We start from the raw sequence: 21,089 nt of genomic DNA on the forward strand, positions 1-21,089 counted from the left end.
CCTAGGACAGCAAACAGTTCGGGACTCTGGAAGAGGACGTACTGTACACTCATTAGGAAAATGCTAGGCGCCTCGTGCCTCTATGACGGCAACACAATAGTAGCTGCGCCAGTCACCCCAACCACACTCGTATGCAGAGCCGGCCTTAGGCTTAGGCAAAATAGGCAAATGCCTAGGGCATTTGGTATGCTTAGGGGCACCAGCAGCTCCTGCTGATTAAAATGATATGCGGCATGCCTATATTCTGTGTGTGTGACTGCGGCTGTATCTGCATACGAAATGCTACTTTGCAGTGTATTCCTGCAAATCACTGTAATGTAGCATTTCGTATGCAGATACAGCCGCAGTCACACACAGAATCTAGGCATGCTGCATATCATTTTAATCAGCAGAAGCAGCTTGTGCATCCTAGCCACATAGCAATGCAAATAAGATGCATTTTCATAAACAACAGACGCCCGACGTTAGCAGAGCTGCTAGCTGACTCATGCCAGGCATCTCCTGCAGAACTAGCGGCGGTGCTAGGGGGCACCAGCCAAAATCTTGCCTAGGGCATCATATTGGTTAGGGCCAGCTCTGCTCATATGAATGCAGAGACGCACGTGTGCACAGATACACAGGTGCAGGCCGGGAGTAAGCAGTGCAGTGCTGCCTAGGGGTGTTCACCATGACCTGACAACTGCCGCAGCAGCTGCCGGCAATCTCCTTGCTTTCCTGAGTCCTCATCACCTGACCTGTGCACCACTCCCTCAGCCCCCGCCTCCTAGCCACCAGCCACAGACTGGTTTTAGATATATGTAATGAGTTGTATGATAAATGGTGTCCAGCCAATCAGCTCCTGTCATGTGTTTAAAAAAAAAAAAAGCCAGCTGTCGGCTGATTGGCTGGAATACCATTTATCATACACAAGTTTCGCAACTCATTACATATGATAAAACAGCCCGAGAGTTCTATAGTGGTAGGAGCAGGATCCCCAGCAGCACAGAGTAGTGATGTCAGGCTGCTGTCACACAGATACAGGAAGCCACAGACTGAGAGTTATATAGTGGTAGGAGCATGGTCCCCAGCAGCACAGAGTAGGGATGTCAGGCTGCTGTCACACTGATACAGGAAGCTACAGGCTGAGAGTTATATAGTGGTAGGAGCAGGGTCCTCAGCAGCACAGAGTAGTGATGTCAGGCTCCTGTCACACTGATACAGGAAGCTATAGGCTGGGAGTTATATAGTGGTAGGAGAAGGATCCCCAGCAGCACAGGGTTTTGCAATCTTGAAAACTGCATATTTATGTATATGGTGTAAGATTGCAGTTATTTGCACGATAAGCACAGGACAGCCATTTTCATTATTAGATACTTACATTTCTGATAAAAATAACTTCCTCGTCAGAGTTGGCAATTAATCCTGGCATGGTGGCTACTCCGCTCTCTGCAATGGCTCTGTGGAATAAGCCTTTGGCTAAGGGAGAGACCACCTAGACATGGAAAACACACAGCATGTGAGAATTTTAAACAATCGTGGTTCCAGAATCCGTAAATGTTTCTCTGCGCTGTGCACTCGCGCCGATGGTGGCAAACTGCGCATGCACGCTAGGCGCATGGACATGTAATTTGTGGTTGCATCGCCAATGGATGCGACCGGAATGTAATTCATAGCGCGGGCATTTGTGGGGTGGCGCCGTGGCGTTGGGAGGTGCAGAGATGAAGGCAGATCTGACTGCATATACCGCCTTAGTAACGTCATTTCAATATCATCATCTGACCTTTCCTGAGCGTGGAAGTGGCTATAAAATCATCCATCAATTTGTAACTTTAGTTACCTTTATTCCTGATTAACACACACACATATATATATATATATAATAAATTATATATATATATATATATATATATATATATATATGTATATATATATGTATATGTATGTATGTATCAGTGACGTGCGGTGGGGTGAGGCAGGTGAGGCAGAGCCTTTCCTGTCATACTTACGTTTAAACCAGAGTTTTGACTGAATAAAGTATATGAAAAATACTAATAATTTGTTTGAAATATCTTCTTTGCATTCTTCTAATAATTTTTATAGCCCAAACTCTGGAGTAAAAAGTCTATGGCAGGTGAGGCAGTGCCTCATCTGCTTATCTTTTCAGCACATCTTTGATCAAAACTTACCAAATTTCCAGTAGTTTATACTAATGCACCTGTGTATAATGCCCAGATGTATGCTTTGGCTCATACATTGCATGGAATTTTGGCTCTGGGGTTAGCCAGTGCCTCCTGAGCCATTTAGCTCACCGCACGTCCCTGGTATGTATGTATGTATGTATGTATGTATGTATGTATGTATGTATGTATGTATGTATGTATGTATGTATGTATAACATACCAAAGCAGAGACACTGATTCCTCCTGCAGACTCCCCAAATATAGTGACAGAGTTGGGGTCACCTCCAAAATCCACGATGTTCCCCTGAACCCACCGGAGCGCCTGCACCTGATCGAAGAATCCGTAGTTTCCCGGTAACTGCTCATCGCCAGAACTAGGACAGAGAAACACCGTCAGTTACATCCACTACTACATCCCTGAGATACCGGCGCAACATTCAGATTTAATAATAATAATAATAATAATAATAATAATAATAATTTTTATATACCGCTCTTCTCCCACAGGACTCAGTCGCTGTACATGTGTCATAAATATGGTACAACATTATACAGCACATTGTATAGAATTACAGTAAGCTGAAAAACATACCAAAATAATTAAGACCTAAACCTAGTGAGCATAATAAGCATATTACAGGGTAGGTGCAGACATTTTGGGTAAAACCTTCTATGGATTTATAGATTACACCCATGAAAGGCACCAGGGGAGGCAGCCGTCTTGGGCGCAATAGGGATACCCCGGGTGGAATAGGTCACGCCAAGAAGAGATGAGACAAAATGGGTGCTTGCCGCATCCTAGTGCTAGGGGTCGTGTTGCTACATAACTGTCAGATCCATGTCATGTTTCATTCTATCCACGAGGGTACCAGGTGAGGCCGCCATGTTGGGCGCACCACGAAGGTTACACTGTAGGAGATAAGCCGTACGCAGACTCAGGCATATATGGGAAAACTGACCTGTATGATATACCCTGTATGAATACTCCACATAGATCCAGTAGAAAATACTCCCAACCCCCCCCCCCCCCCCACCTTTAAACCATGAAAATGTTTGCTAAAGAAATATCTCTTTTTTTGTTTTTAAACATTTATTGATAATATCAACCTAAATGCAAAAATCACATACATTATCTATAATTGACCCAGTCAGGTTTTGTGCACATTATTCCAGCGTATGTACTTGCATGTGTAGGGTAGTATAAAGTGAGCTGCTCTGTGTACGTGTGTACACGGCGTGTGACGTGCAAGGTACGGGTTACCTGAGGAAGCCCACGAGCCCCAGCCGATACTGGATGGAAACCACGACAACGTTTTCATAGGCGCTCAACGCGTAGCCCTCACATATCATGGCTGCTCCCATCACCAAGCCGCCTCCATGTATAAACACCATCACCTGGATGGGAATATAAAGTGTACCATTATCTTAGCAATATGCATGATCTGCGAAGTCTGTCCACTCTACAAGCCCCCATCTGCCTGTTACAGAAGGACAGACGCCATCTCCCTGCACATGTTCCCAGGAAAGTGCCACCATTGGCAGCACCCAAAGGCTGATGACGTTGTTAAATGCTACAAGCGGTCTCTTACCTGTGTTCTTGTGCGTGATTCATCAACCTCAATAACATCACATGTCTGAGTCATTATACTTAAAGGACAGGCTGATTAGATGGCAGGTGCATGTTTACTTGGCTATACAAAAGGGTCCGCATATGCCCAAGTCTGTCACTGTGTTATTAGAGGGTCACAGGGGGCGATTCAGACTTGATCGTAGCTGTGCTATATTTTGCACAGCTACGATCAGGAACACAGACATGCGGGGGGACGCCCAGCACAGGGCTAGCCCGCCCCGCATGTCAGTCCCCGCCCCGTCGCAGAAGTGAAAAAGCATCGCACAGCGGTGATGCTTTTGCACTTCAGGAGTAACTCCCGGCCAGCGCAGCTTTTGCGTGCTGGCTGGGAACTACTTGTCGCTGCTCAGGTCGCAGCGGCTGCGTGTGACATCACGCAGCCGCTGCGGCCCACCCCCCGCACGGTCCAGCCAAGCCTGCGTTGGCCGCACCGCACCCACAAAACGGCAGCAAAACGCCGCCATGCCGCCTTTTCCCACCTAGCGACCACCTCTGCCTGTCAATCAGGCAGAGGTGATCACTAGGCAACGACAGCTGTCGGCCATGCACCGGCACACTGTGGCGCCGGCGCATGCGCAGTGCTGACCTGATCGCTGCACAGCTTAGAACTGCAGTGAGCAATCAGGTCAGAATGACCCCCATAGTGCTTTATGGCTGTACAATACTCAGCCCAGGAGATAGTCATACCTTATGATATTGACTACTGGTTTGGAAACAACGTGTGGACTAACCTCCTTGCTTACATCTGCTAGGCACCTACCAACTTGTAGGAAGGACACGTTCAACAGGATTACTGCTTTGAATTAAGGGTGAAAATGTATATTCCAAGCACAAGTGTAAGCTTCATAAAATTGAAAGACTCAGAGAACTACTCTAACTGCATTTCTATATCATTTTTTTCAAGTAAAGTTTGAGAAGCTATGGAAGGGAACGATTGATCCAGGAGACAACCCAAATCCCAATGAGGTGGATAGAGCCACTGGAACCATTGGCATAGCTGTAGAACAGCAAGTATATTCCATCAACAGGATGTGTCAGCAAAGGATATGCTAGTAATCTGCAAACAGAATGCAACGATCAAGGTCTTATGGAGGAAAATAAGCCTCATATGCACTTTGTACAGTACTACACTAAGTGAATGTAAGGACATGAATGAATGGGATGCAGTCAGTTTACCTCCAATCAAAATACCGACGTTCAAAATACCGACACCAATTGACCGATGGTCAAAATCCCGACAAGGTCAAAATACCGACAAGGTCAAAATACCGACATGAGTTTTTCATGATTTTTTTTCATTGAAACCGACTTGTTCATCCCAGTGGACCTGGAGGGGGAATATAATAGTGTGCCGAGCGCAGCGAGGCACCGTGCCCCAAGCATGGCGAGCGCAGCGAGCCATGCGAGGGGACGCAGTACACTTTATATGGTGTCCATGTTGACTTATGTCGACATACACACACAAAAAAACATAAAAAAATGCATGTCGGTATTTTGACCTGTCGGCATTTTACATGTCGGTATTTTGACCTTGTCGGTATTTTAAGTGTCGGTATTTTGTCCATGTCGGGATTTTGACCTTGTCGGGATTTTGACCATCGGTCAATTGGTGTCGGTATTTTGAACGTCGGTATTTTGATTGGAGGTATTTCATACCGATCCCGAATGAATACATCAATAAGATCATCCAGCAATTGGCAACATCATCCAGCATTTGGCGTCAGTTGGAGTTCAGGTAGACCACAAAGAGCTTGCTATGGCTATGTTGCAGAATTCGACCCCAAAATTGATTTGTTGGTAATGGCATTGTAGTCAAATACCACTGCATTAACTACTGATAACGTAAGGGCAAATCTGCTACAATTTCAGGAGCAGATACCTGTGGACAATATTGCTGAAACATCTGCCTTTTATACTAAGGACAATAAGTTTAAAAGACCAAAGTACAAATGCTTTATTTTCAACAATGTAGAGCACGAGACTGCAAACTGCAAACAAAACAACCAAAGTAGTAAATGGAAAAAGCATTATAACAAAAAGGAGAGGCTGTTGGTAATGTATATGGACTTAGGGGCCACTAGACATTTTAGTTGCAATGAAAAATGGTCCACCTCATTGAGTGAATTTCTAAATACTTCACAGTCAGAGGAATCGGAGACAAAGTCCTTACATCTAGACAACTACAGGGAACTTAAAAATCAAAAGTAAAACTGTAGTCACAGATATTGAAGAAGTTTTTTTTTGTACCAAACCTTGGAATAAACTTAATTGACATCAGTATCCTTCACAGAAGACAAGTGTACGAAGAAGAATGAGAAAGGGACAGCTCCTAACCAATTACCTTAGCCACTCACCTGGTTACCATCTGCATTGTGTATGGAGATCTGTGGTGCTAATTTTTACTTGTGTCCTGTTTGTAGATGTTCTGTTTTATCCTACACACTTGCCTACCTGACCCTCTCCATGAGGGAGAAAATGCTCTGTTCCTGGGCTTTCCTGGTAATGTATGATTGCCATCACCTGTGGTGAAACACCTTTCTTATCAATTACCTAGCTCACAGGTGATGGCAATCATACATTACCAGGAAAGTCCAGGAACAGAGCATTTTCTCCCTCATGGAGAGGGTCAGGTAGGCAAGTATGTCCTACACTGACTGACCAGTAAGAAACCTGACATACAGTAAGTCACTGAAGAGTATTTGGTTGTAAAGCATATGTATATATTCCAAAAGGAAACAAAACGCAAGTTGGACTACAAATCACAGGAAGGTACATTTCCTGTATATTGTCTTGAGAACAAGGGATATAGATTTTGGGACATCACTAGCACAAAAAGCTGAATCCTGAGGAAGTCATATTTTAGGGGTCAGACTGCGATGTGCATGAGAAAGGTGTACTGCCTGACCTACCGATGACTCGATACTTCTAACCAAGAGACATTAAAGCCTGAAAGCCAACAGCAAGCAGAGATTTCAACAAGATAAAGGAAAAACCTCCAATAAGGTATAGGGAAGAATTTGCCAATATCGTATTCTCGCCCTCTTCTGAATAGACCAACTCAATGGAAAACAAAAATGGACCCGACCTGCCTCTGCCTTTCTTCTGCACATATTGGGTACCATAGCGCCAGACCTAGAAACGGATCTGACCTGCCTCTGCCTTTACCCGGCACATATTGGGTATCATAGTGTCCAACCTGGAAACTGACCTGACCTGACCCTGCCCTGCACATATCGGGTACCATAGTGCCAGACCTGGATCCGGACCTGACCCGACTCTGCACTGCACATAATGGGTACCATAGTGCCAGACCTGGAACCGGACCTGCCTCTGCCATTACCCTGCACATATTGGGTGCCATAGTGCCAGACCTGACCTGACTCTGCCCTGCACATATTGGGTATCACAGTGCCCAACCTGGAAACGGACCTGACCTGACCTGCACATATCGGGTACCATAGTGCCAGACCTGGAACCGGACCTGCCTCTGCCTTTACCCTGCACATATTGGGTACCATAGCGCCAGACCTAGAAACGGATCTGACCTGCCTCTGCCATATTGGGTGCCATAGTGCCAGACCTGGAGCCGGACCTGACCTGACTCTGCCCTGCACATATCGGGTACCATAGTGCCCAACCTGGAAACGGACCCGACTCTGCCCTGCACATATCGGGTACCATAGTGCCCAACCTGGAAACGGACCTGACCTGACCCTGCCCTGCACATATCGGGTACCATAGTGCCAGACCTGGAACCGGACCTGCCTCTGCCTTTCTTCTGCACATATTGGGTACCATAGTGCCAGACCTAGAAACGGATCTGACCTGCCTCTGCCTTTACCCGGCACATATTGGGTGCCATAGTGCCAGATCTGGAGCCGGACCTGACCTGACTCTGCCCTGCACATATTGGGTGCCATAGTGCCAGACCTGGAGCCGGACCTGACCTGCCCTGCACATATTGGGTACCATAGTGCCAGACCTGGACCTGACTCTGCCCTGTTTCTGCATTCCTTGCACAATTGGGCACCATGCTGCCAGACCTGGTACTGGAGCGTTTTCTGGCTTGCACTTCTGGATGTACTGTCACCTGGATTTGTTGAGGATTTATCAGTCACTTGCTGATGTTTAATCTGCTGTTCAGGGCTACTCTGCCTCTCTACACTGGAGTGTGTGCGTGTCCAGTTTCAGCATTGTATAGAATCATTTCTAGCAAATTCTGATTATTCAGGTGTGCTGGCAAACAAATAAAAAAAAAGTTAGCAATTGGGTAAAACCATGCGCACTGCAGGTGTGGCAGATGTAACATGTGCAGAGAGAGTTAGATTTGGGTGGGGTGTGTTCAAATAAAGCAGTCAGTATTTACTCTGCACAGAAACAATATAACCCACCCAACTCTCTGCACATGTTACATCTGCCCCACCTGCTCTGCACATGGTTTTGCCCAATTGCTAACTTTTTTAGTTTGCTAACAAGCCTGAATTAGGCCCCATGTGTGGGAAACTGCAAGGCACATGATACAATGAACATTTAGAAATGGTGAAACATGGTTACATGGTGGCAGCAGTTAGACTGAAGAGACGATCTGGTTTCCCCGATACTTACAGGTAATTTTGCGCTCTCCCCTCGGTCGGCTGGAGAGAAGACATTCAGGTACAGACAGTCCTCAGACACTGGGGGTAATGTAATTCTGGCCTTAACTAACTCTAGCAGCTGTTCCATCATGTCTGGACTCTGAAGACACCTGTAAATACAGTTATACAGTAGGTCACACAATGAGAACAAATAGAGGGGGCCAAACTGCATCTACTGAATAGACTCACATGGGGGGTTGTTCTGTGGCCTCTCGGACAGAGCCCCAGGGCTCCGGGGGTTCTGGGGTTGCAAATCTTAATGGGCCAACTGGTGGCTTTGCAAATGGGACGCCATAGAAAGCATGCACGGTTCTGTCCGTCTCCTTCACATCCACCGTCTTCCCTCTGAGCTTCCCGTACTGTGTGACCACCAGGGGCCTGTCCTCCTCCTTCCCTATAATCACATACACAATTATAGGTTCACCCCGTATGATTACTGCACACAAGTACAGCTGCGGCAGAGCCGGATGCTGAGCCGAATTAAGAGGGGGCGCATGCCCTGGTCTGTCCCTCTCCCAAGCAGCCCCCAGGACCAGCAGAAACTAGTTTTGTCATTGTAAAATAGGGAAACATGTATCATGTATCCAGCCTGGGTTATTATAACACACCAAGGGAGGGTAGTTCAGTTGTGGGGAGGAAGAGGAGGAGCTGGGAGAACTGCAACTCCCAGCAGGCCCCAAATCTCCCAGCAGCCCCCTCCCCAGTGCAAAGATGCCATGGTGTTTTTAGCTGTGACCATTTTGTTATAATTAGATACAGCAGGTATCTGGAGCGCGCATAAACGTGGTAATCCAAAATTGGGCACAAAGATTTTTTGCTCGCTAAACCTCATGCCCAGTTGAATTCCCCCCTAAAAGGCAAATCCCCCGGCTTGGTATGAGAGACCTCAGCAGCACCGGTATGTAGTAACCTTGCGGTGCACGTCCTGCCTATAGTAATGGCATCTGCAATACCATATGTGATGAGCACCGCACAGGAGGGCCGTCCTGATAACAGCTGTCTTTTACAATGCCCTCCGGTCCCTGGACTGCCGGGGTTATGACCTGGGAGTCCATCTGCGCAATTCTAGAAGGACACAGCGACCGTGGAGCATGCTGGGAGGGATCCCATTGTATCCCTCACACAGCGCAATCTGGTAACAAGCCCATAGACTCCTATAGGGTAACGCCAGCTACAGCTGGAGTTATGCTCTGCGTCGGAGCGCCACGTCGGGGCTGTAGTACATTTTGAAATACGGTAAAAGCCCCGGAAACGCAATTTATTTATTTTTACCACATTTCTGCTTTAGTAGATCCCACCTCTTATCTCTGTGTTATTATATTAGTACATTTCAAATCCACATTGTGACACTAAGTGCTGATTGCTGCTTCCTCCTAAATCCAGATCAGGGATCCTGCCGGCTCCTCTCGTGCCCAGTGCTGAAGGTCGGCGTGTGCGTCATGAATCCCTGTTCAGTGCTTCTCCCAAGCCTCCACCACCATCACAGTAACCACTAATGCCTTACTAAGCGAGGATGCCTCTTGGTTGGCGTCTTCTAATTCCCCACCGGCCACTTCCAAAGACCCGATACTGCGCTCCCCGGCCACTTCCAAAGACCCGATACTGCGCTCCCCGCCCACTTCCAAAGACCCGATACTGCGCTCCCCGCCCACTTCCAAAGACCCGATTCTGCGCTCCCCGGCCACTCCCAAAGACCCGATTCTGCGCTCCCCGGCCACTCCCAAAGACCCGATTCTGCGCTCCCCGGCCACTCCCAAAGACCCGGTACTGCGCTCCCCGGCCACTCCCAAAGACCCGGTACTGCGCTCCCCGGCCACTCCCAAAGACCCGGTACTGCGCTCCCCGGCCACTCCCAAAGACCCGGTACTGCGCTCCCCGGCCACTCCCAAAGACCCGGTACTGCGCTCCCCGGCCACTCCCAAAGACCCAGTACTGCGCTCCCCGGCCACTCCCCGGCCACTCCCAAAGACCCGGTACTGCGCTCCCCGGCCACTCCCAAAGACCCGGTACTGCGCTCCCCGGCCACTCCCAAAGACCCGGTACTGCGCTCCCCGGCCACTCCCAAAGACCCGGTACTGCGCTCCCCGGCCACTCCCAAAGACCCGGTACTGCGCTCCCCGGCCACTCCCAAAGACCCGGTACTGCGCTCCCCGGCCACGTCCAAAGACCCGGTACTGCGCTTCCCGGCCACTCCCAAAGACCCGGTACTGCGCTCCCCGGCCACGTCCAAAGACCCGGTACTGCGCTTCCCGGCCACGTCCAAAGACCCGGTACTGCGCTCTGCAGCCGGCAGATGGTTGCAGCTTGGAGACACTGGCCTCAACCCAGTATGGCCGGACTATGGGATCTATTTACTAAGCCCTGGATGGAGATAAAGGGGACAGAGAAAGCACCAGCCAATCAGCTCCTGTTATTTTATTTTTTATTTTTAAACACAGCCTGTGACATGGCAGTTAGACACTGATTGGCTGGTACTTTATCTCCATCCAAGGCTTAGTAAATAGATCCCATAATGCAAGAAGGGCCGATGGGCTGTGGGCCGGTCTGGTCCACAGAGAACCGGGAAGGCCGCTTCCGACTCTCTGGTTCATCCCCCGCTGCCGCCGCCCGTAGCGCCCGATGCTTAGCAATGTGGGGGCATGCTGCGAGTCCATGCCCCCTGACTTGTCGCCATTTCAGTGTCCGCGCGCCCCTTGCTAGATGTGCGCGCCCCCTCTCACATGCGCACGTATATGCCAGGGCCGGAAAGAGGCCCCAGTCCATCCCTGCCACATAGGCTCTTAACTGGTGGTCACAGAATGAAAGCAAATGCAGCGTCTTCAAATCAGGATGAGGTCTATACACTCCAGGACAGTGCCTTAGCTGAATGTGCTTAGGGATAGTATGACAACATACAGATGTACAGAGGATACACACAGCACAATGTTCCAGGAGTTCTATATCTACCAGGGCCACAGCGGCCCTTCCCATCCAGTTTCAGTACAGAATTCAACAGCTTCTCTCCCCTCTCTCGCTCGCTCCCCCCATCCTCCTCACTCCCCCCCACCATCCTCCTCGCCCTCACTCCCCCCCCACCATCCTCCTCGCCCTCACTCCCCCTCTCACCGTCACCCCCCCTCCCCCTCACTCCCCGCCACCATCCTCCTTGCTCTCACTCCCCCCTCTTGCACTCCCGCATACTGTCTCGTTCCCTAATCTCCCTCCCTCGCTCTCTCTTGGTTGTTTATTTAAGGGGCAGGTGATGTTCTTTGTTCCGGGCTGTGTGTTCGCTGTGTTGTGGCGGGAAAGAACAGCATTTCGCTAGCAAGGGTGCAGTTGTTTAGTACAGATGCGCTCACTTCGTTGACTTGTAGTTGGCTGTCCCACCTTAATAGGGGCAGTATCATCACCCAAATGGAGGGATAGAGTATAGGTTCGGACGCCAGTCCTTTTGATGGGCATCTGATCCAGAGCCGGCCTTAGGCATAGGCAAACTAGGCAAATGCCTAGGGCATTTGGTATGCTTAGGGGCACCAGCAGCTTCTGCTGATTAAAATGATGCCTATATTCTGTGTGTGACTGCGGCTGTATCTGCATACGAAATGCTACGTTGCAGTGTATTCCTGTTATGTAGCATTTCGCATGCAGATACAGCCGCAGTCACACACAGAATATAGGCATGCTGCATATCATTTTAATCAGCAGAAGCTGCTTGTGCAGCGTAGCCACATAGTAATGCAAATAATATGATGCATTTTCATAAACAAAAGGCGCCCGACGTTAGCAGAGCTGCCAGCTGACTCATGCCAGGCATCTCCTGCAGAACTAGTGGCGGTGCTAGGGGGCACCAGCCAAAATCTTGCCTAGGGCATCATATTGGTTAGGGCCGGCTCTGATCTGATCTCTAGGTTGACACTGTCTAGGTCGACAGTAAGTCGACATGGTTTCTAGGTCGACAGGGACTCTAGGTCAACATGACTAAAGGTCTGCATGAGTTTTTCACATATTTTTCTTCATTTTTTTACTTTTTCATACTTTACAATCCACGTGGACTATAATTGGGAACGGTAAAGCATGGTGAGGGGATACGATGCACTACTTGGGGTTCCCGGTCACTGTACGGAGAAAACGACACCAGAAATAGTGCAAAACCTCATGTCGACCTACAGTCCCTGTTGACCTTGAAACTGTCGACCTACTAACTGTCGACCTAAGTGTGGTCGACCTTGCATACCACACCCTTTAGGACACTACAGTGCCTAGGGCATACATTCAATATACCGTCTGTCGGGATAATGGCGCTCAGTATACTGGCGCCAGGAACCCGTCCGCTGTGATACCGACACCTATTCCCCCCTGGAGGGAGAATAAATAGCGCGCCACCGTGCCTGCATCACAGCGAGTGCAACAAGCCCCAAGGAGCTCTTTTGTGCTCGCCCTAATGCCGGCATTCCATGGTCTGTATTCTGACCGCAGGGATGATGAGCGCCGGCATATAGATACCAACCCGTGCCTAGAATATGAAGTGGCTAGTTATAAAGTGGCAGCTTAATATCAATACCTGCATTATACAGAAGGCAAACAATCCAACATTACTACAGAGACTGCGTTACAAGCACAACGCTCAGAGTCATTATGTGTCCTCTCCCACCCGGGCCATGAGAACTCCAGGAGCATGCTTACCACCCCTCCAGCATCAGGTCTTCTCCCAGGTCTACCCCTCAACATAAGCAGGGAGCTATGGGGGAGAAGGCCAGGACCAGACTTACCACCCCTCCAGCTGAGACCATCAGGTCTTCTCCCAGGCCTACCCCTCAACATAAGCAGGGAGCTATGGGGGAGAAGGCCAGGACCAGACTTACCACGACTCCAGCTGAGAGCATCAGGTCTGCCACCAGGCCTACCCTTCAACATAAGCTGGGAGCTATGGGGGAAAGTGTCAGGACCAGGCTTACCACCCCTCCAGCTGAGAGCATCAGGTCTACCCCCAGGTCTACTCCTCAACATAAGCTGGGAGCTATGGGGGAGAAGGCCAGGACCAGACTTACCACCCCTCTAGCTGAGACCATCAGGTCTTCTCCCAGGTCTACCCCTCAACATAAGCAGGGAGCTATGGAGGAGAAGGCCAGGAGCTGTCTCAGCAGCAACATTTCCAATGAACTTGTATGTTCTCCCCACATTTTCACACCCACCCGCCCTTCTCCCCACATTCACACCCACCCATGCTGCTCCCATGAGACCAGGGGGCATATTCATCATGAAAAAATTGTTCAATGAGAATTTTTAGTTTTAAATTGTTCCTATCATGTCCCCATCATAAAATTATGACTCCAGAAAAACTGAAAAGTCAGGTTTTTGGAAAATGATAATTTCCCCCTCAGGCTGCAGAATGGTGCACTGCAGCCGCAACCACTCCGACCCCCAGCCGACACATTATTGCCGGGTCTCTCCGGTTGCAGAAATCACTCTGCAGCCACGGCCCCCTCTCCACCACCCAGCTGGGGCTGCCCGGTGATCACTGCAGACGTAGCCCCCCCACTGTCGGGACACCATCACCAGGGCTGTGCTGCGATTACACAGCAGCTGCTGTCCCCCTCTCCCATCAGTTCATTGGGGCATATTCAGGGGCTGTCTGGCTGCAGAGATCCCTTTGGAGCTGCATCACCCCACATTATCACAAGGGCTGCCTTCACCTTAGTACCCTGCCTCCACCACCCCCGCTGCGGACCCCCTCTCCACTGCACAAGCTGTTGTGTAAACGGCAGCTTCTGCAGAGATTCTGGGGCTGTTCGCCATCTCACGATGGTGAACACTTTCACGCTCAGACTCTGAAAAAAAAATACTTTTTCAGAGTTTGATGAATGTCACAATTTCTGCATTCCCTGAGGAATGAGAAATTGTGACATTTTAAGGATGATTAATATGCCCCCAGGTTAACCACTTTACTTAATGTTATCCTAATTCTCCCCCTCCGTGGTTACCTGCAAAGGTTTTCTTACCATGTGTTTTATTCTTTTCCACGGGTGTAGTAGGGTATGCCGGCAGCTGGGCTCCCGGCAACCAGCATACCGGCCCCGGTATCCCGACCACCGGCATACCGACAGCAGGGCGAGCACAAATGAGATCCTTGCGGGTGCGCCATGCTGTCTAGTCACCCTCCAGGGGGGTCGTGGACCCCCAAGAGGGAGAAAAGATGTCGGTATGCCGGAGGTCGGGAGCCCGGCCGCCGGCAAACAGAAGACCACCCCTTTTCAACCCCACTGTGTGCTATTCTTGTGATGTACACCTCCACTGTCTGCACACCCTGCCAGTGTGACCTGTGCAGTGCACCCCAAATGTGGATCTTTCTATACAGGGTATATCATACAATTACTACTACTCCACAGGTATCAGTTTCCCCCATATATGCACTGGGCCCGTGTATGTCACCTCCCACAGTGTAACCTTCATAGTGCACCCAACATGGCCGCCTCATCTGGTACGCTTGTGGATGGGATGAAAAACACACGGACCTGATGGTTTTGTAGGGACCCCACTCTGAGCATTAGCACGCTGAAATCACTACATTTTGTGTCATCTCTTCTAGAGGTAGACTATTCCACCCAGGGTAATCCTACGCAGCGCGCCCAAGATGGCAGGCTATATAAGGCAGGATCTGGTCATGTGACCCTGAGACTAGTGTTATACAGGACATACACTGCAGGCTATATAAGGCAGGATCTGGTCCTATGTCCCTGAGACTAGTGTTATACAGGACATACACTGCAGGCTATATAAGGCAGGATCTGATCCTATGTCCCTGAGACTAGTGATATACAGGACATACACTGCAGGCTATATAAGGCAGGATCTGGTCATGTGACCCTGAGACTAGTGTTATACAGGCCATACACTGCAGGCTATATAAGGCAGGATCTGATCCTATGTCCCTGAGACTAGTGATATACAGGACATACACTGCAGGCTATATAAGGCAGGATCTGGTCATGTGACCCTGAGACTAGTGTTATACAGGACATACACTGCAGGATATATAAGGCAGGATCTGGTCCTATGTACCCGAGACTAGTGTTATACAGGCCATACACTGCAGGCTATATAAGGCAGGATCTGGTCCTATGTCCCTGAGACTAGTGCTATACAGGATATACACTGCAGGCTATATAAGGCAGGATCTGGTCCTATGTCCCTGAGACTAGTGGTATACAGGACATACACTGCAGGCTATATAAGGCAGGATCTGGTCCTATGTCCCTGAGACTAGTGTTATACAGGACATACACTGCAGGCTATATAAGGCAGGATCTGGTCATGTGACCCTGAGACTAGTGTTATACAGGACATACACTGCAGGCTATATAAGGCAGGATCTGGTCATGTGACCCTGAGACTAGTGTTATACAGGACATACACTGCAGGATATATAAGGCAGGATCTGATCCTATGTCCCTGAGACTAGTGTTATACAGGACATACACTGCAGGCTATATAAGGCAGGATCTGATCCTATGTCCCTGAGACTAGTGTTATACAGGACATACACTGCAGGCTATGTAAGGCAGGATCTGATCCTATGTCCCTGAGACTAGTGTTATACAGGACATACACTGCAGGCTATGTAAGGCAGGATCTGGTCCTATGTCCCTGAGACTAGTGCTATACAGGACATACACTGCAGGCTATATAAGGCAGGATCTGATCCTATGTCCCTGAGACTAGTGCTATACAGGACATACACTGCAGGCTATATAAGGCAGGATCTGATCCTATGTCCCTGAGACTAGTGTTATACAGGACATACACTGCAGACTATATAAGGCAGGATCTGTTCCTATGTCCCTGAGACTAGTGTTATACAGGACATACACTGCAGGCTATGTAAGGCAGGATCTGGTCCTATGTCCCTGAGACTAGTGCTATACAGGACATACACTGCAGGCTATATAAGGCAGGAGGATCTGATCCTATGTCCCTGAGACTAGTGCTATACAGGACATACACTGCAGGCTATATAAGGCAGGATCTGGTCCTATGTCCCAGAGACTAGCGTTATACAGGACATACACTGCAGGCTATATAAGGCAGGATCTGATCCTATGTCCCTGAGACTAGTGTTATACAGGACATACACTGCAGGCTATATAAGGCAGGATCTGATCCTATGTCCCTGAGACTAGTGTTATACAGGACATACACTGCAGGCTATATAAGGCAGGATCTGGTCCTATGTCCCTGAGACTAGTGTTATACAGGACATACACTGCAGGCTATATAAGGCAGGATCTGATCCTATGTCCCTGAGACTAGTGTTATACAGGACATACACTGCAGGATATATAAGGCAGGATCTGATCCTATGTCCCTGAGACTAGTGTTATACAGGACATACACTGCAGGCTATATAAGGCAGGATCTGGTCCTATGTCCCTGAGACTAGTGCTATACAGGACATACACTGCGGGCTATATAAGGCAGGATCTGGTCCTATGTCCCTGAGACTAGTGCTATACAGGACATACACTGCGGGCTATATAAGGCAGGATCTGGTCCTATGTCCCTGAGACTAGTGCTGTACAGGACATACACTGCAGGCTATATAAGGCAGGATCTGATCCTATGTCCCTGAGACTAGTGCTATACAGGACATACACTGCAGGCTATATAAGGCAGGATCTGATCCTATGTCCCTGAGACTAGTGTTATACAGGACATACACTGCAGGCTATATAAGGCAGGATCTGGTCCTATGTCCCCGAGACTAGTGTTATACAGGACATACACTGCAGGCTATATAAGGCAGGATCTGGTCCTATGTCCCTGAGACTAGTGTTATACAGGACATACACTGCAGGCTATATAAGGCAGGATCTGGTCCTATGTCCCTGAGACTAGTGTTATACAGGACATACACTGCAGGCTATATAAGGCAGGATCTGATCCTATGTCCCTGAGACTAGTGCTATACAGGACATACACTGCAGGCAGAGGCGTAACTAAGGTTTCTGGAGCCCAGGGCAAGATGGAAAATGGCGCCCCCCCCCCCCCCCCCCCCCCCCACCTAAAAAAAACAACAAAAAAACACTAAAAGAAGCATGTGCACGCGCCGAAGGTGTGCGCGCCAAAAAAAAGGGCGTGGTCACACTCAAGAAGGGGTGTGGCTATGCTCCAGAAGGGGTGTGGCCACTGAAAATGGCCCACAGTGCCGGATACAGTGCCCCACTCAGTGCCGGATACAGTGCCCCACTCAGTGCCCCACTCAGTGCCGGATACAGTGCCCCACTCAGTGCCCCACTCAGTGCCGGATACAGTGCCCCACTCAGTGCCGGATACAGTGCCCCACTCAGTGCCGGATACAGTGCCCCACTCAGTGCCGGATACAGTGCCCCACTCAGTGCCGGATACAGTGCCCCACAGTGCTGGATACATGCCCCACAGTGCCAGGCCCCCCCCCCGTTCCGCCGCCGGACCCCCCCTGCCCTGTCACTCACCTGTGAGGGGAGGAGAGCGCAGCGCCTCTCCTTTCCCTCGCTGCTCCCTCCGGACGCCGGCGACTGTCTGGCGCCGGTTCGCTAGCCAATCAGAGCTCGCAGACCGGCAGCCAATCAGGAGCCGGTCCGCAAGCCCCGATTGGCTAGCGCCGGAGACCGGACACGGCAGCGCTGCTGGCAGCGCTGCTAGTGCTCCAGCGGCGGTGAGGGGAGGGAGAGACGCTGCGCTCTCTCCTCCCCTCACATTTAGGTGTAACGGGGCGAGTGGGGCATGATGCCCTGGACGCCGGCGGCGCCCCCCTCTCCTGGGCCTGCCAGGGCGCCCAGGGCACGTGCCCCACTCGCCCTACCCTAGTTACGCCTCTGACTGCAGGCTATATAAGGCAGGAGGATCTGACCCTATGTCCCTGAGACTAGTGTTATACAGGACATACACTGCAGGATATATAAGGCAGGATCTAATCCTATGTCCCTGAGACTAGTGCTATACAGGATATACACTGCAGGCTATATAAGGCAGGATCTAATCCTATGTCCCTGAGACTAGTGTTATACAGGACATACACTGCAGGCTATATAAGGCAGGATCTGATCCTATGACCCTGAGACTAGTGTTATACAGGACATACACTGCAGGATATATAAGGCAGGATCTAATCCTATGTCCCTGAGACTAGTGTTATACAGGACATACACTGCAGGCTATATAAGGCAGGATCTGATCCTATGTCCCTGAGACTAGTGATATACAGGACATACACTGCAGGCTATATAAGGCAGGATCTGGTCCTATGTCCCTGAGACTAGTGTTATACAGGACATACACTGCAGGCTATATAAGGCAGGATCTGTTCCTATGTCCCTGAGACTAGTGATATACAGGATATACACTGCAGGCTATATAAGGCAGGATCTGGTCCTATGTCCCTGAGACTAGTGTTATACAGGACATACACTGCAGGCTATATAAGGCAGGATCTGGTCCTATGTCCCTGAGACTAGTGCTATACAGGACATACACTGCAGGCTATATAAGGCAGGATCTGGTCCTATGTCCCTGAGACTAGTGCTATACAGGACATACACTGCAGGCTATATAAGGCAGGATCTGGTCCTATGTCCCTGAGACTAGTGCTATACAGGACATACACTGCAGGCTATATAAGGCAGGATCTGGTCCTATGTCCCTGAGACTAGTGCTATACAGGACATACACTGCAGGCTATATAAGGCAGGATCTGGTCCTATGTCCCTGAGACTAGTGCTATACAGGACATACACTGCAGGCTATATAAGGCAGGATCTGGTCCTATGTCCCTGAGACTAGTGCTATACAGGACATACACTGCAGGCTATATAAGGCAGGATCTGGTCCTATGTCCCTGAGACTAGTGTTATACAGGACATACACTGCAGGCTATATAAAGGCAGGATCTGGTCCTATGTCCCTGAGACTAGTGTTATACAGGACATACACTGCAGGCTATATAAGGCAGGATCTGGTCCTATGTCCCTGAGACTAGTGTTATACAGGACATACACTGCAGGCTATATAAGGCAGGATCTGGTCCTATGTCCCTGAGACTAGTGTTATACAGGACATACACTGCAGGCTATATAAAGGCAGGATCTGGTCCTATGATCTCTATGCGGGCGGGACTGTCCTGTATGCAATGAGAGCAAACACAGACCTTTGTCCTGTTAATAATGATTAGTTACACATGGAGACGCCGTACTAAGGCATTTATCGATTGATCCAAGTAGGTGACTTGGGGTGCAGCATTGAGCTCTCACAGAAATATGGCAGTGTGCAGCGATTCTATAATGTACTGTGTAGCTATTCTGATTAATTTTCCATGTAAAGAGATGCAATGTGTGTCCCTTTGGCCCCGCTCCATGATATTTTCCTGACACTGGGGGCAGTGCTGCAGTTTTGCGATTCACAGTGTATACCATCATGGTACCTGCCCCGCCCACTTCACCCAACAGGTGGAGGGGTAGTCACCAAGAGACTCTTCCCAAATTCTTGTGCCTCCGGGAAATTCTGGGAGAGTGGGTCAGCATGATGCACAGAGAAAAGGGGGAGTAATGTTATAGCAAGCCAAAATCCCTTAGGTAATATTATTATTAATTATTTTTTGTTATTAACATAAAAGTATGAAATTACTACCCTACACACTCAGTAATGCCCCATATTACGTCCCACACAGTAATTCCCCTTGCACCATATTATGCCCCACACAGTAATGGTAGATGCTAGAACCAAATGGGCTAAAGGACCTCTGACATCAGGGGGAGGAGCCAGGCTGGCGGGATAGTACTTTCCACCAACTGGTCCCTTTAGTAACCCGAGCGTGAAGCGTGGTTAGCCCATGAAGGTACATTTCGGGTAATCTGTTCGGCTCTAGCTCCCCCCGGTGATGTCAGAGGTCCTTTCCCCAACTTGTGGCCTAATCCAGACCTGATCGCTGTTGTGCGAAATCGTACAGCGGACGATTATCGGTTGACTGCGCATGTGGATGTATCATAGTGCGCAGGTGCGAGGCTAAATGACGAAAAAATCCTACGTCTTTTATGATCATTAGGAGAACTCAGGCTGATTGACAGGAAGCGGGCGTATGTGGGGGTGGTAACCGATTCTGGGAGTGTCCGTAAACGCAGGCGCTCCCAAGTGTTTTCAGGGCGGGTGTGTGACGTCAGCTCCGGCCCCGATCAGCCCGATTCTATCGCAGTGTAGGAGTAAGTCCTGGGCTACGCACAGGGCGGATATTCACTCTATCTAGGCGGCGACTATCTGATCGCAAACCTCTGCAAATTCACAGAGGAGCGATCAGGCCTGAATTAGGAACTTGGCTTTAGCCATAACCGTGAGCTCATCATTGATGTATCGGTTACTAGAGGTCCATTAGGACCTCTAGCAAGAGGTAGGAAGGAAAAGATCCATGCTGGTAGTGTCTAGTTTCCCTTCGTGGAGAGGACCTTTCCCATAACCCCCTGGGTCCCATGCTAGAGGAGACTTGCTTGAGGTCCAGTAGGACCTCTAGCATGTCTCCTCTCAGGTGGTGGCCATTTTGCCAGGGACATTTTGAGCTGTAGTCCATGTCTGCATGAAATACAGCTATAGACAGTGGTTGTGGCGCCCTGTGTGATTGCACGGCTCGCCCGGCCCTAGAAACGGCGCCGAATGGAGCGAATATAC

The 21,089-nt window shown here is 49.4% G+C and overlaps 1 protein-coding gene across 3 annotated transcripts in view; it reads right to left on the bottom strand.

The window, feature by feature from the left end:
• The window catches only part of LOC134969744 (fatty acyl-CoA hydrolase precursor, medium chain-like), a 186,928-nt gene that overhangs the window by 13,687 nt on the left and 152,152 nt on the right, over positions 1-21,089 (bottom strand). For 2 of the 3 annotated variants that reach the window (XM_063945897.1, XM_063945896.1), the window contains exons 5-6: positions 2,380-2,533; positions 1,358-1,471 (exon numbers count right to left, since the gene is read on the bottom strand). In XM_063945897.1, the coding sequence (XP_063801967.1) occupies positions 1,358-1,471; positions 2,380-2,533 (268 nt within the window). Of the gene's footprint in view, positions 1-1,357; positions 1,472-2,379; positions 2,534-3,420; positions 3,555-8,394; positions 8,534-8,612; positions 8,818-21,089 lie in introns of all 3 variants that reach the window. The other variant, XM_063945898.1, reaches the window with a different exon arrangement.

Source organism: Pseudophryne corroboree, chromosome 11 (genome assembly GCF_028390025.1).
Source record: "Pseudophryne corroboree isolate aPseCor3 chromosome 11, aPseCor3.hap2, whole genome shotgun sequence".
Taxonomy (NCBI): Eukaryota; Metazoa; Chordata; class Amphibia; order Anura; family Myobatrachidae; genus Pseudophryne; species Pseudophryne corroboree.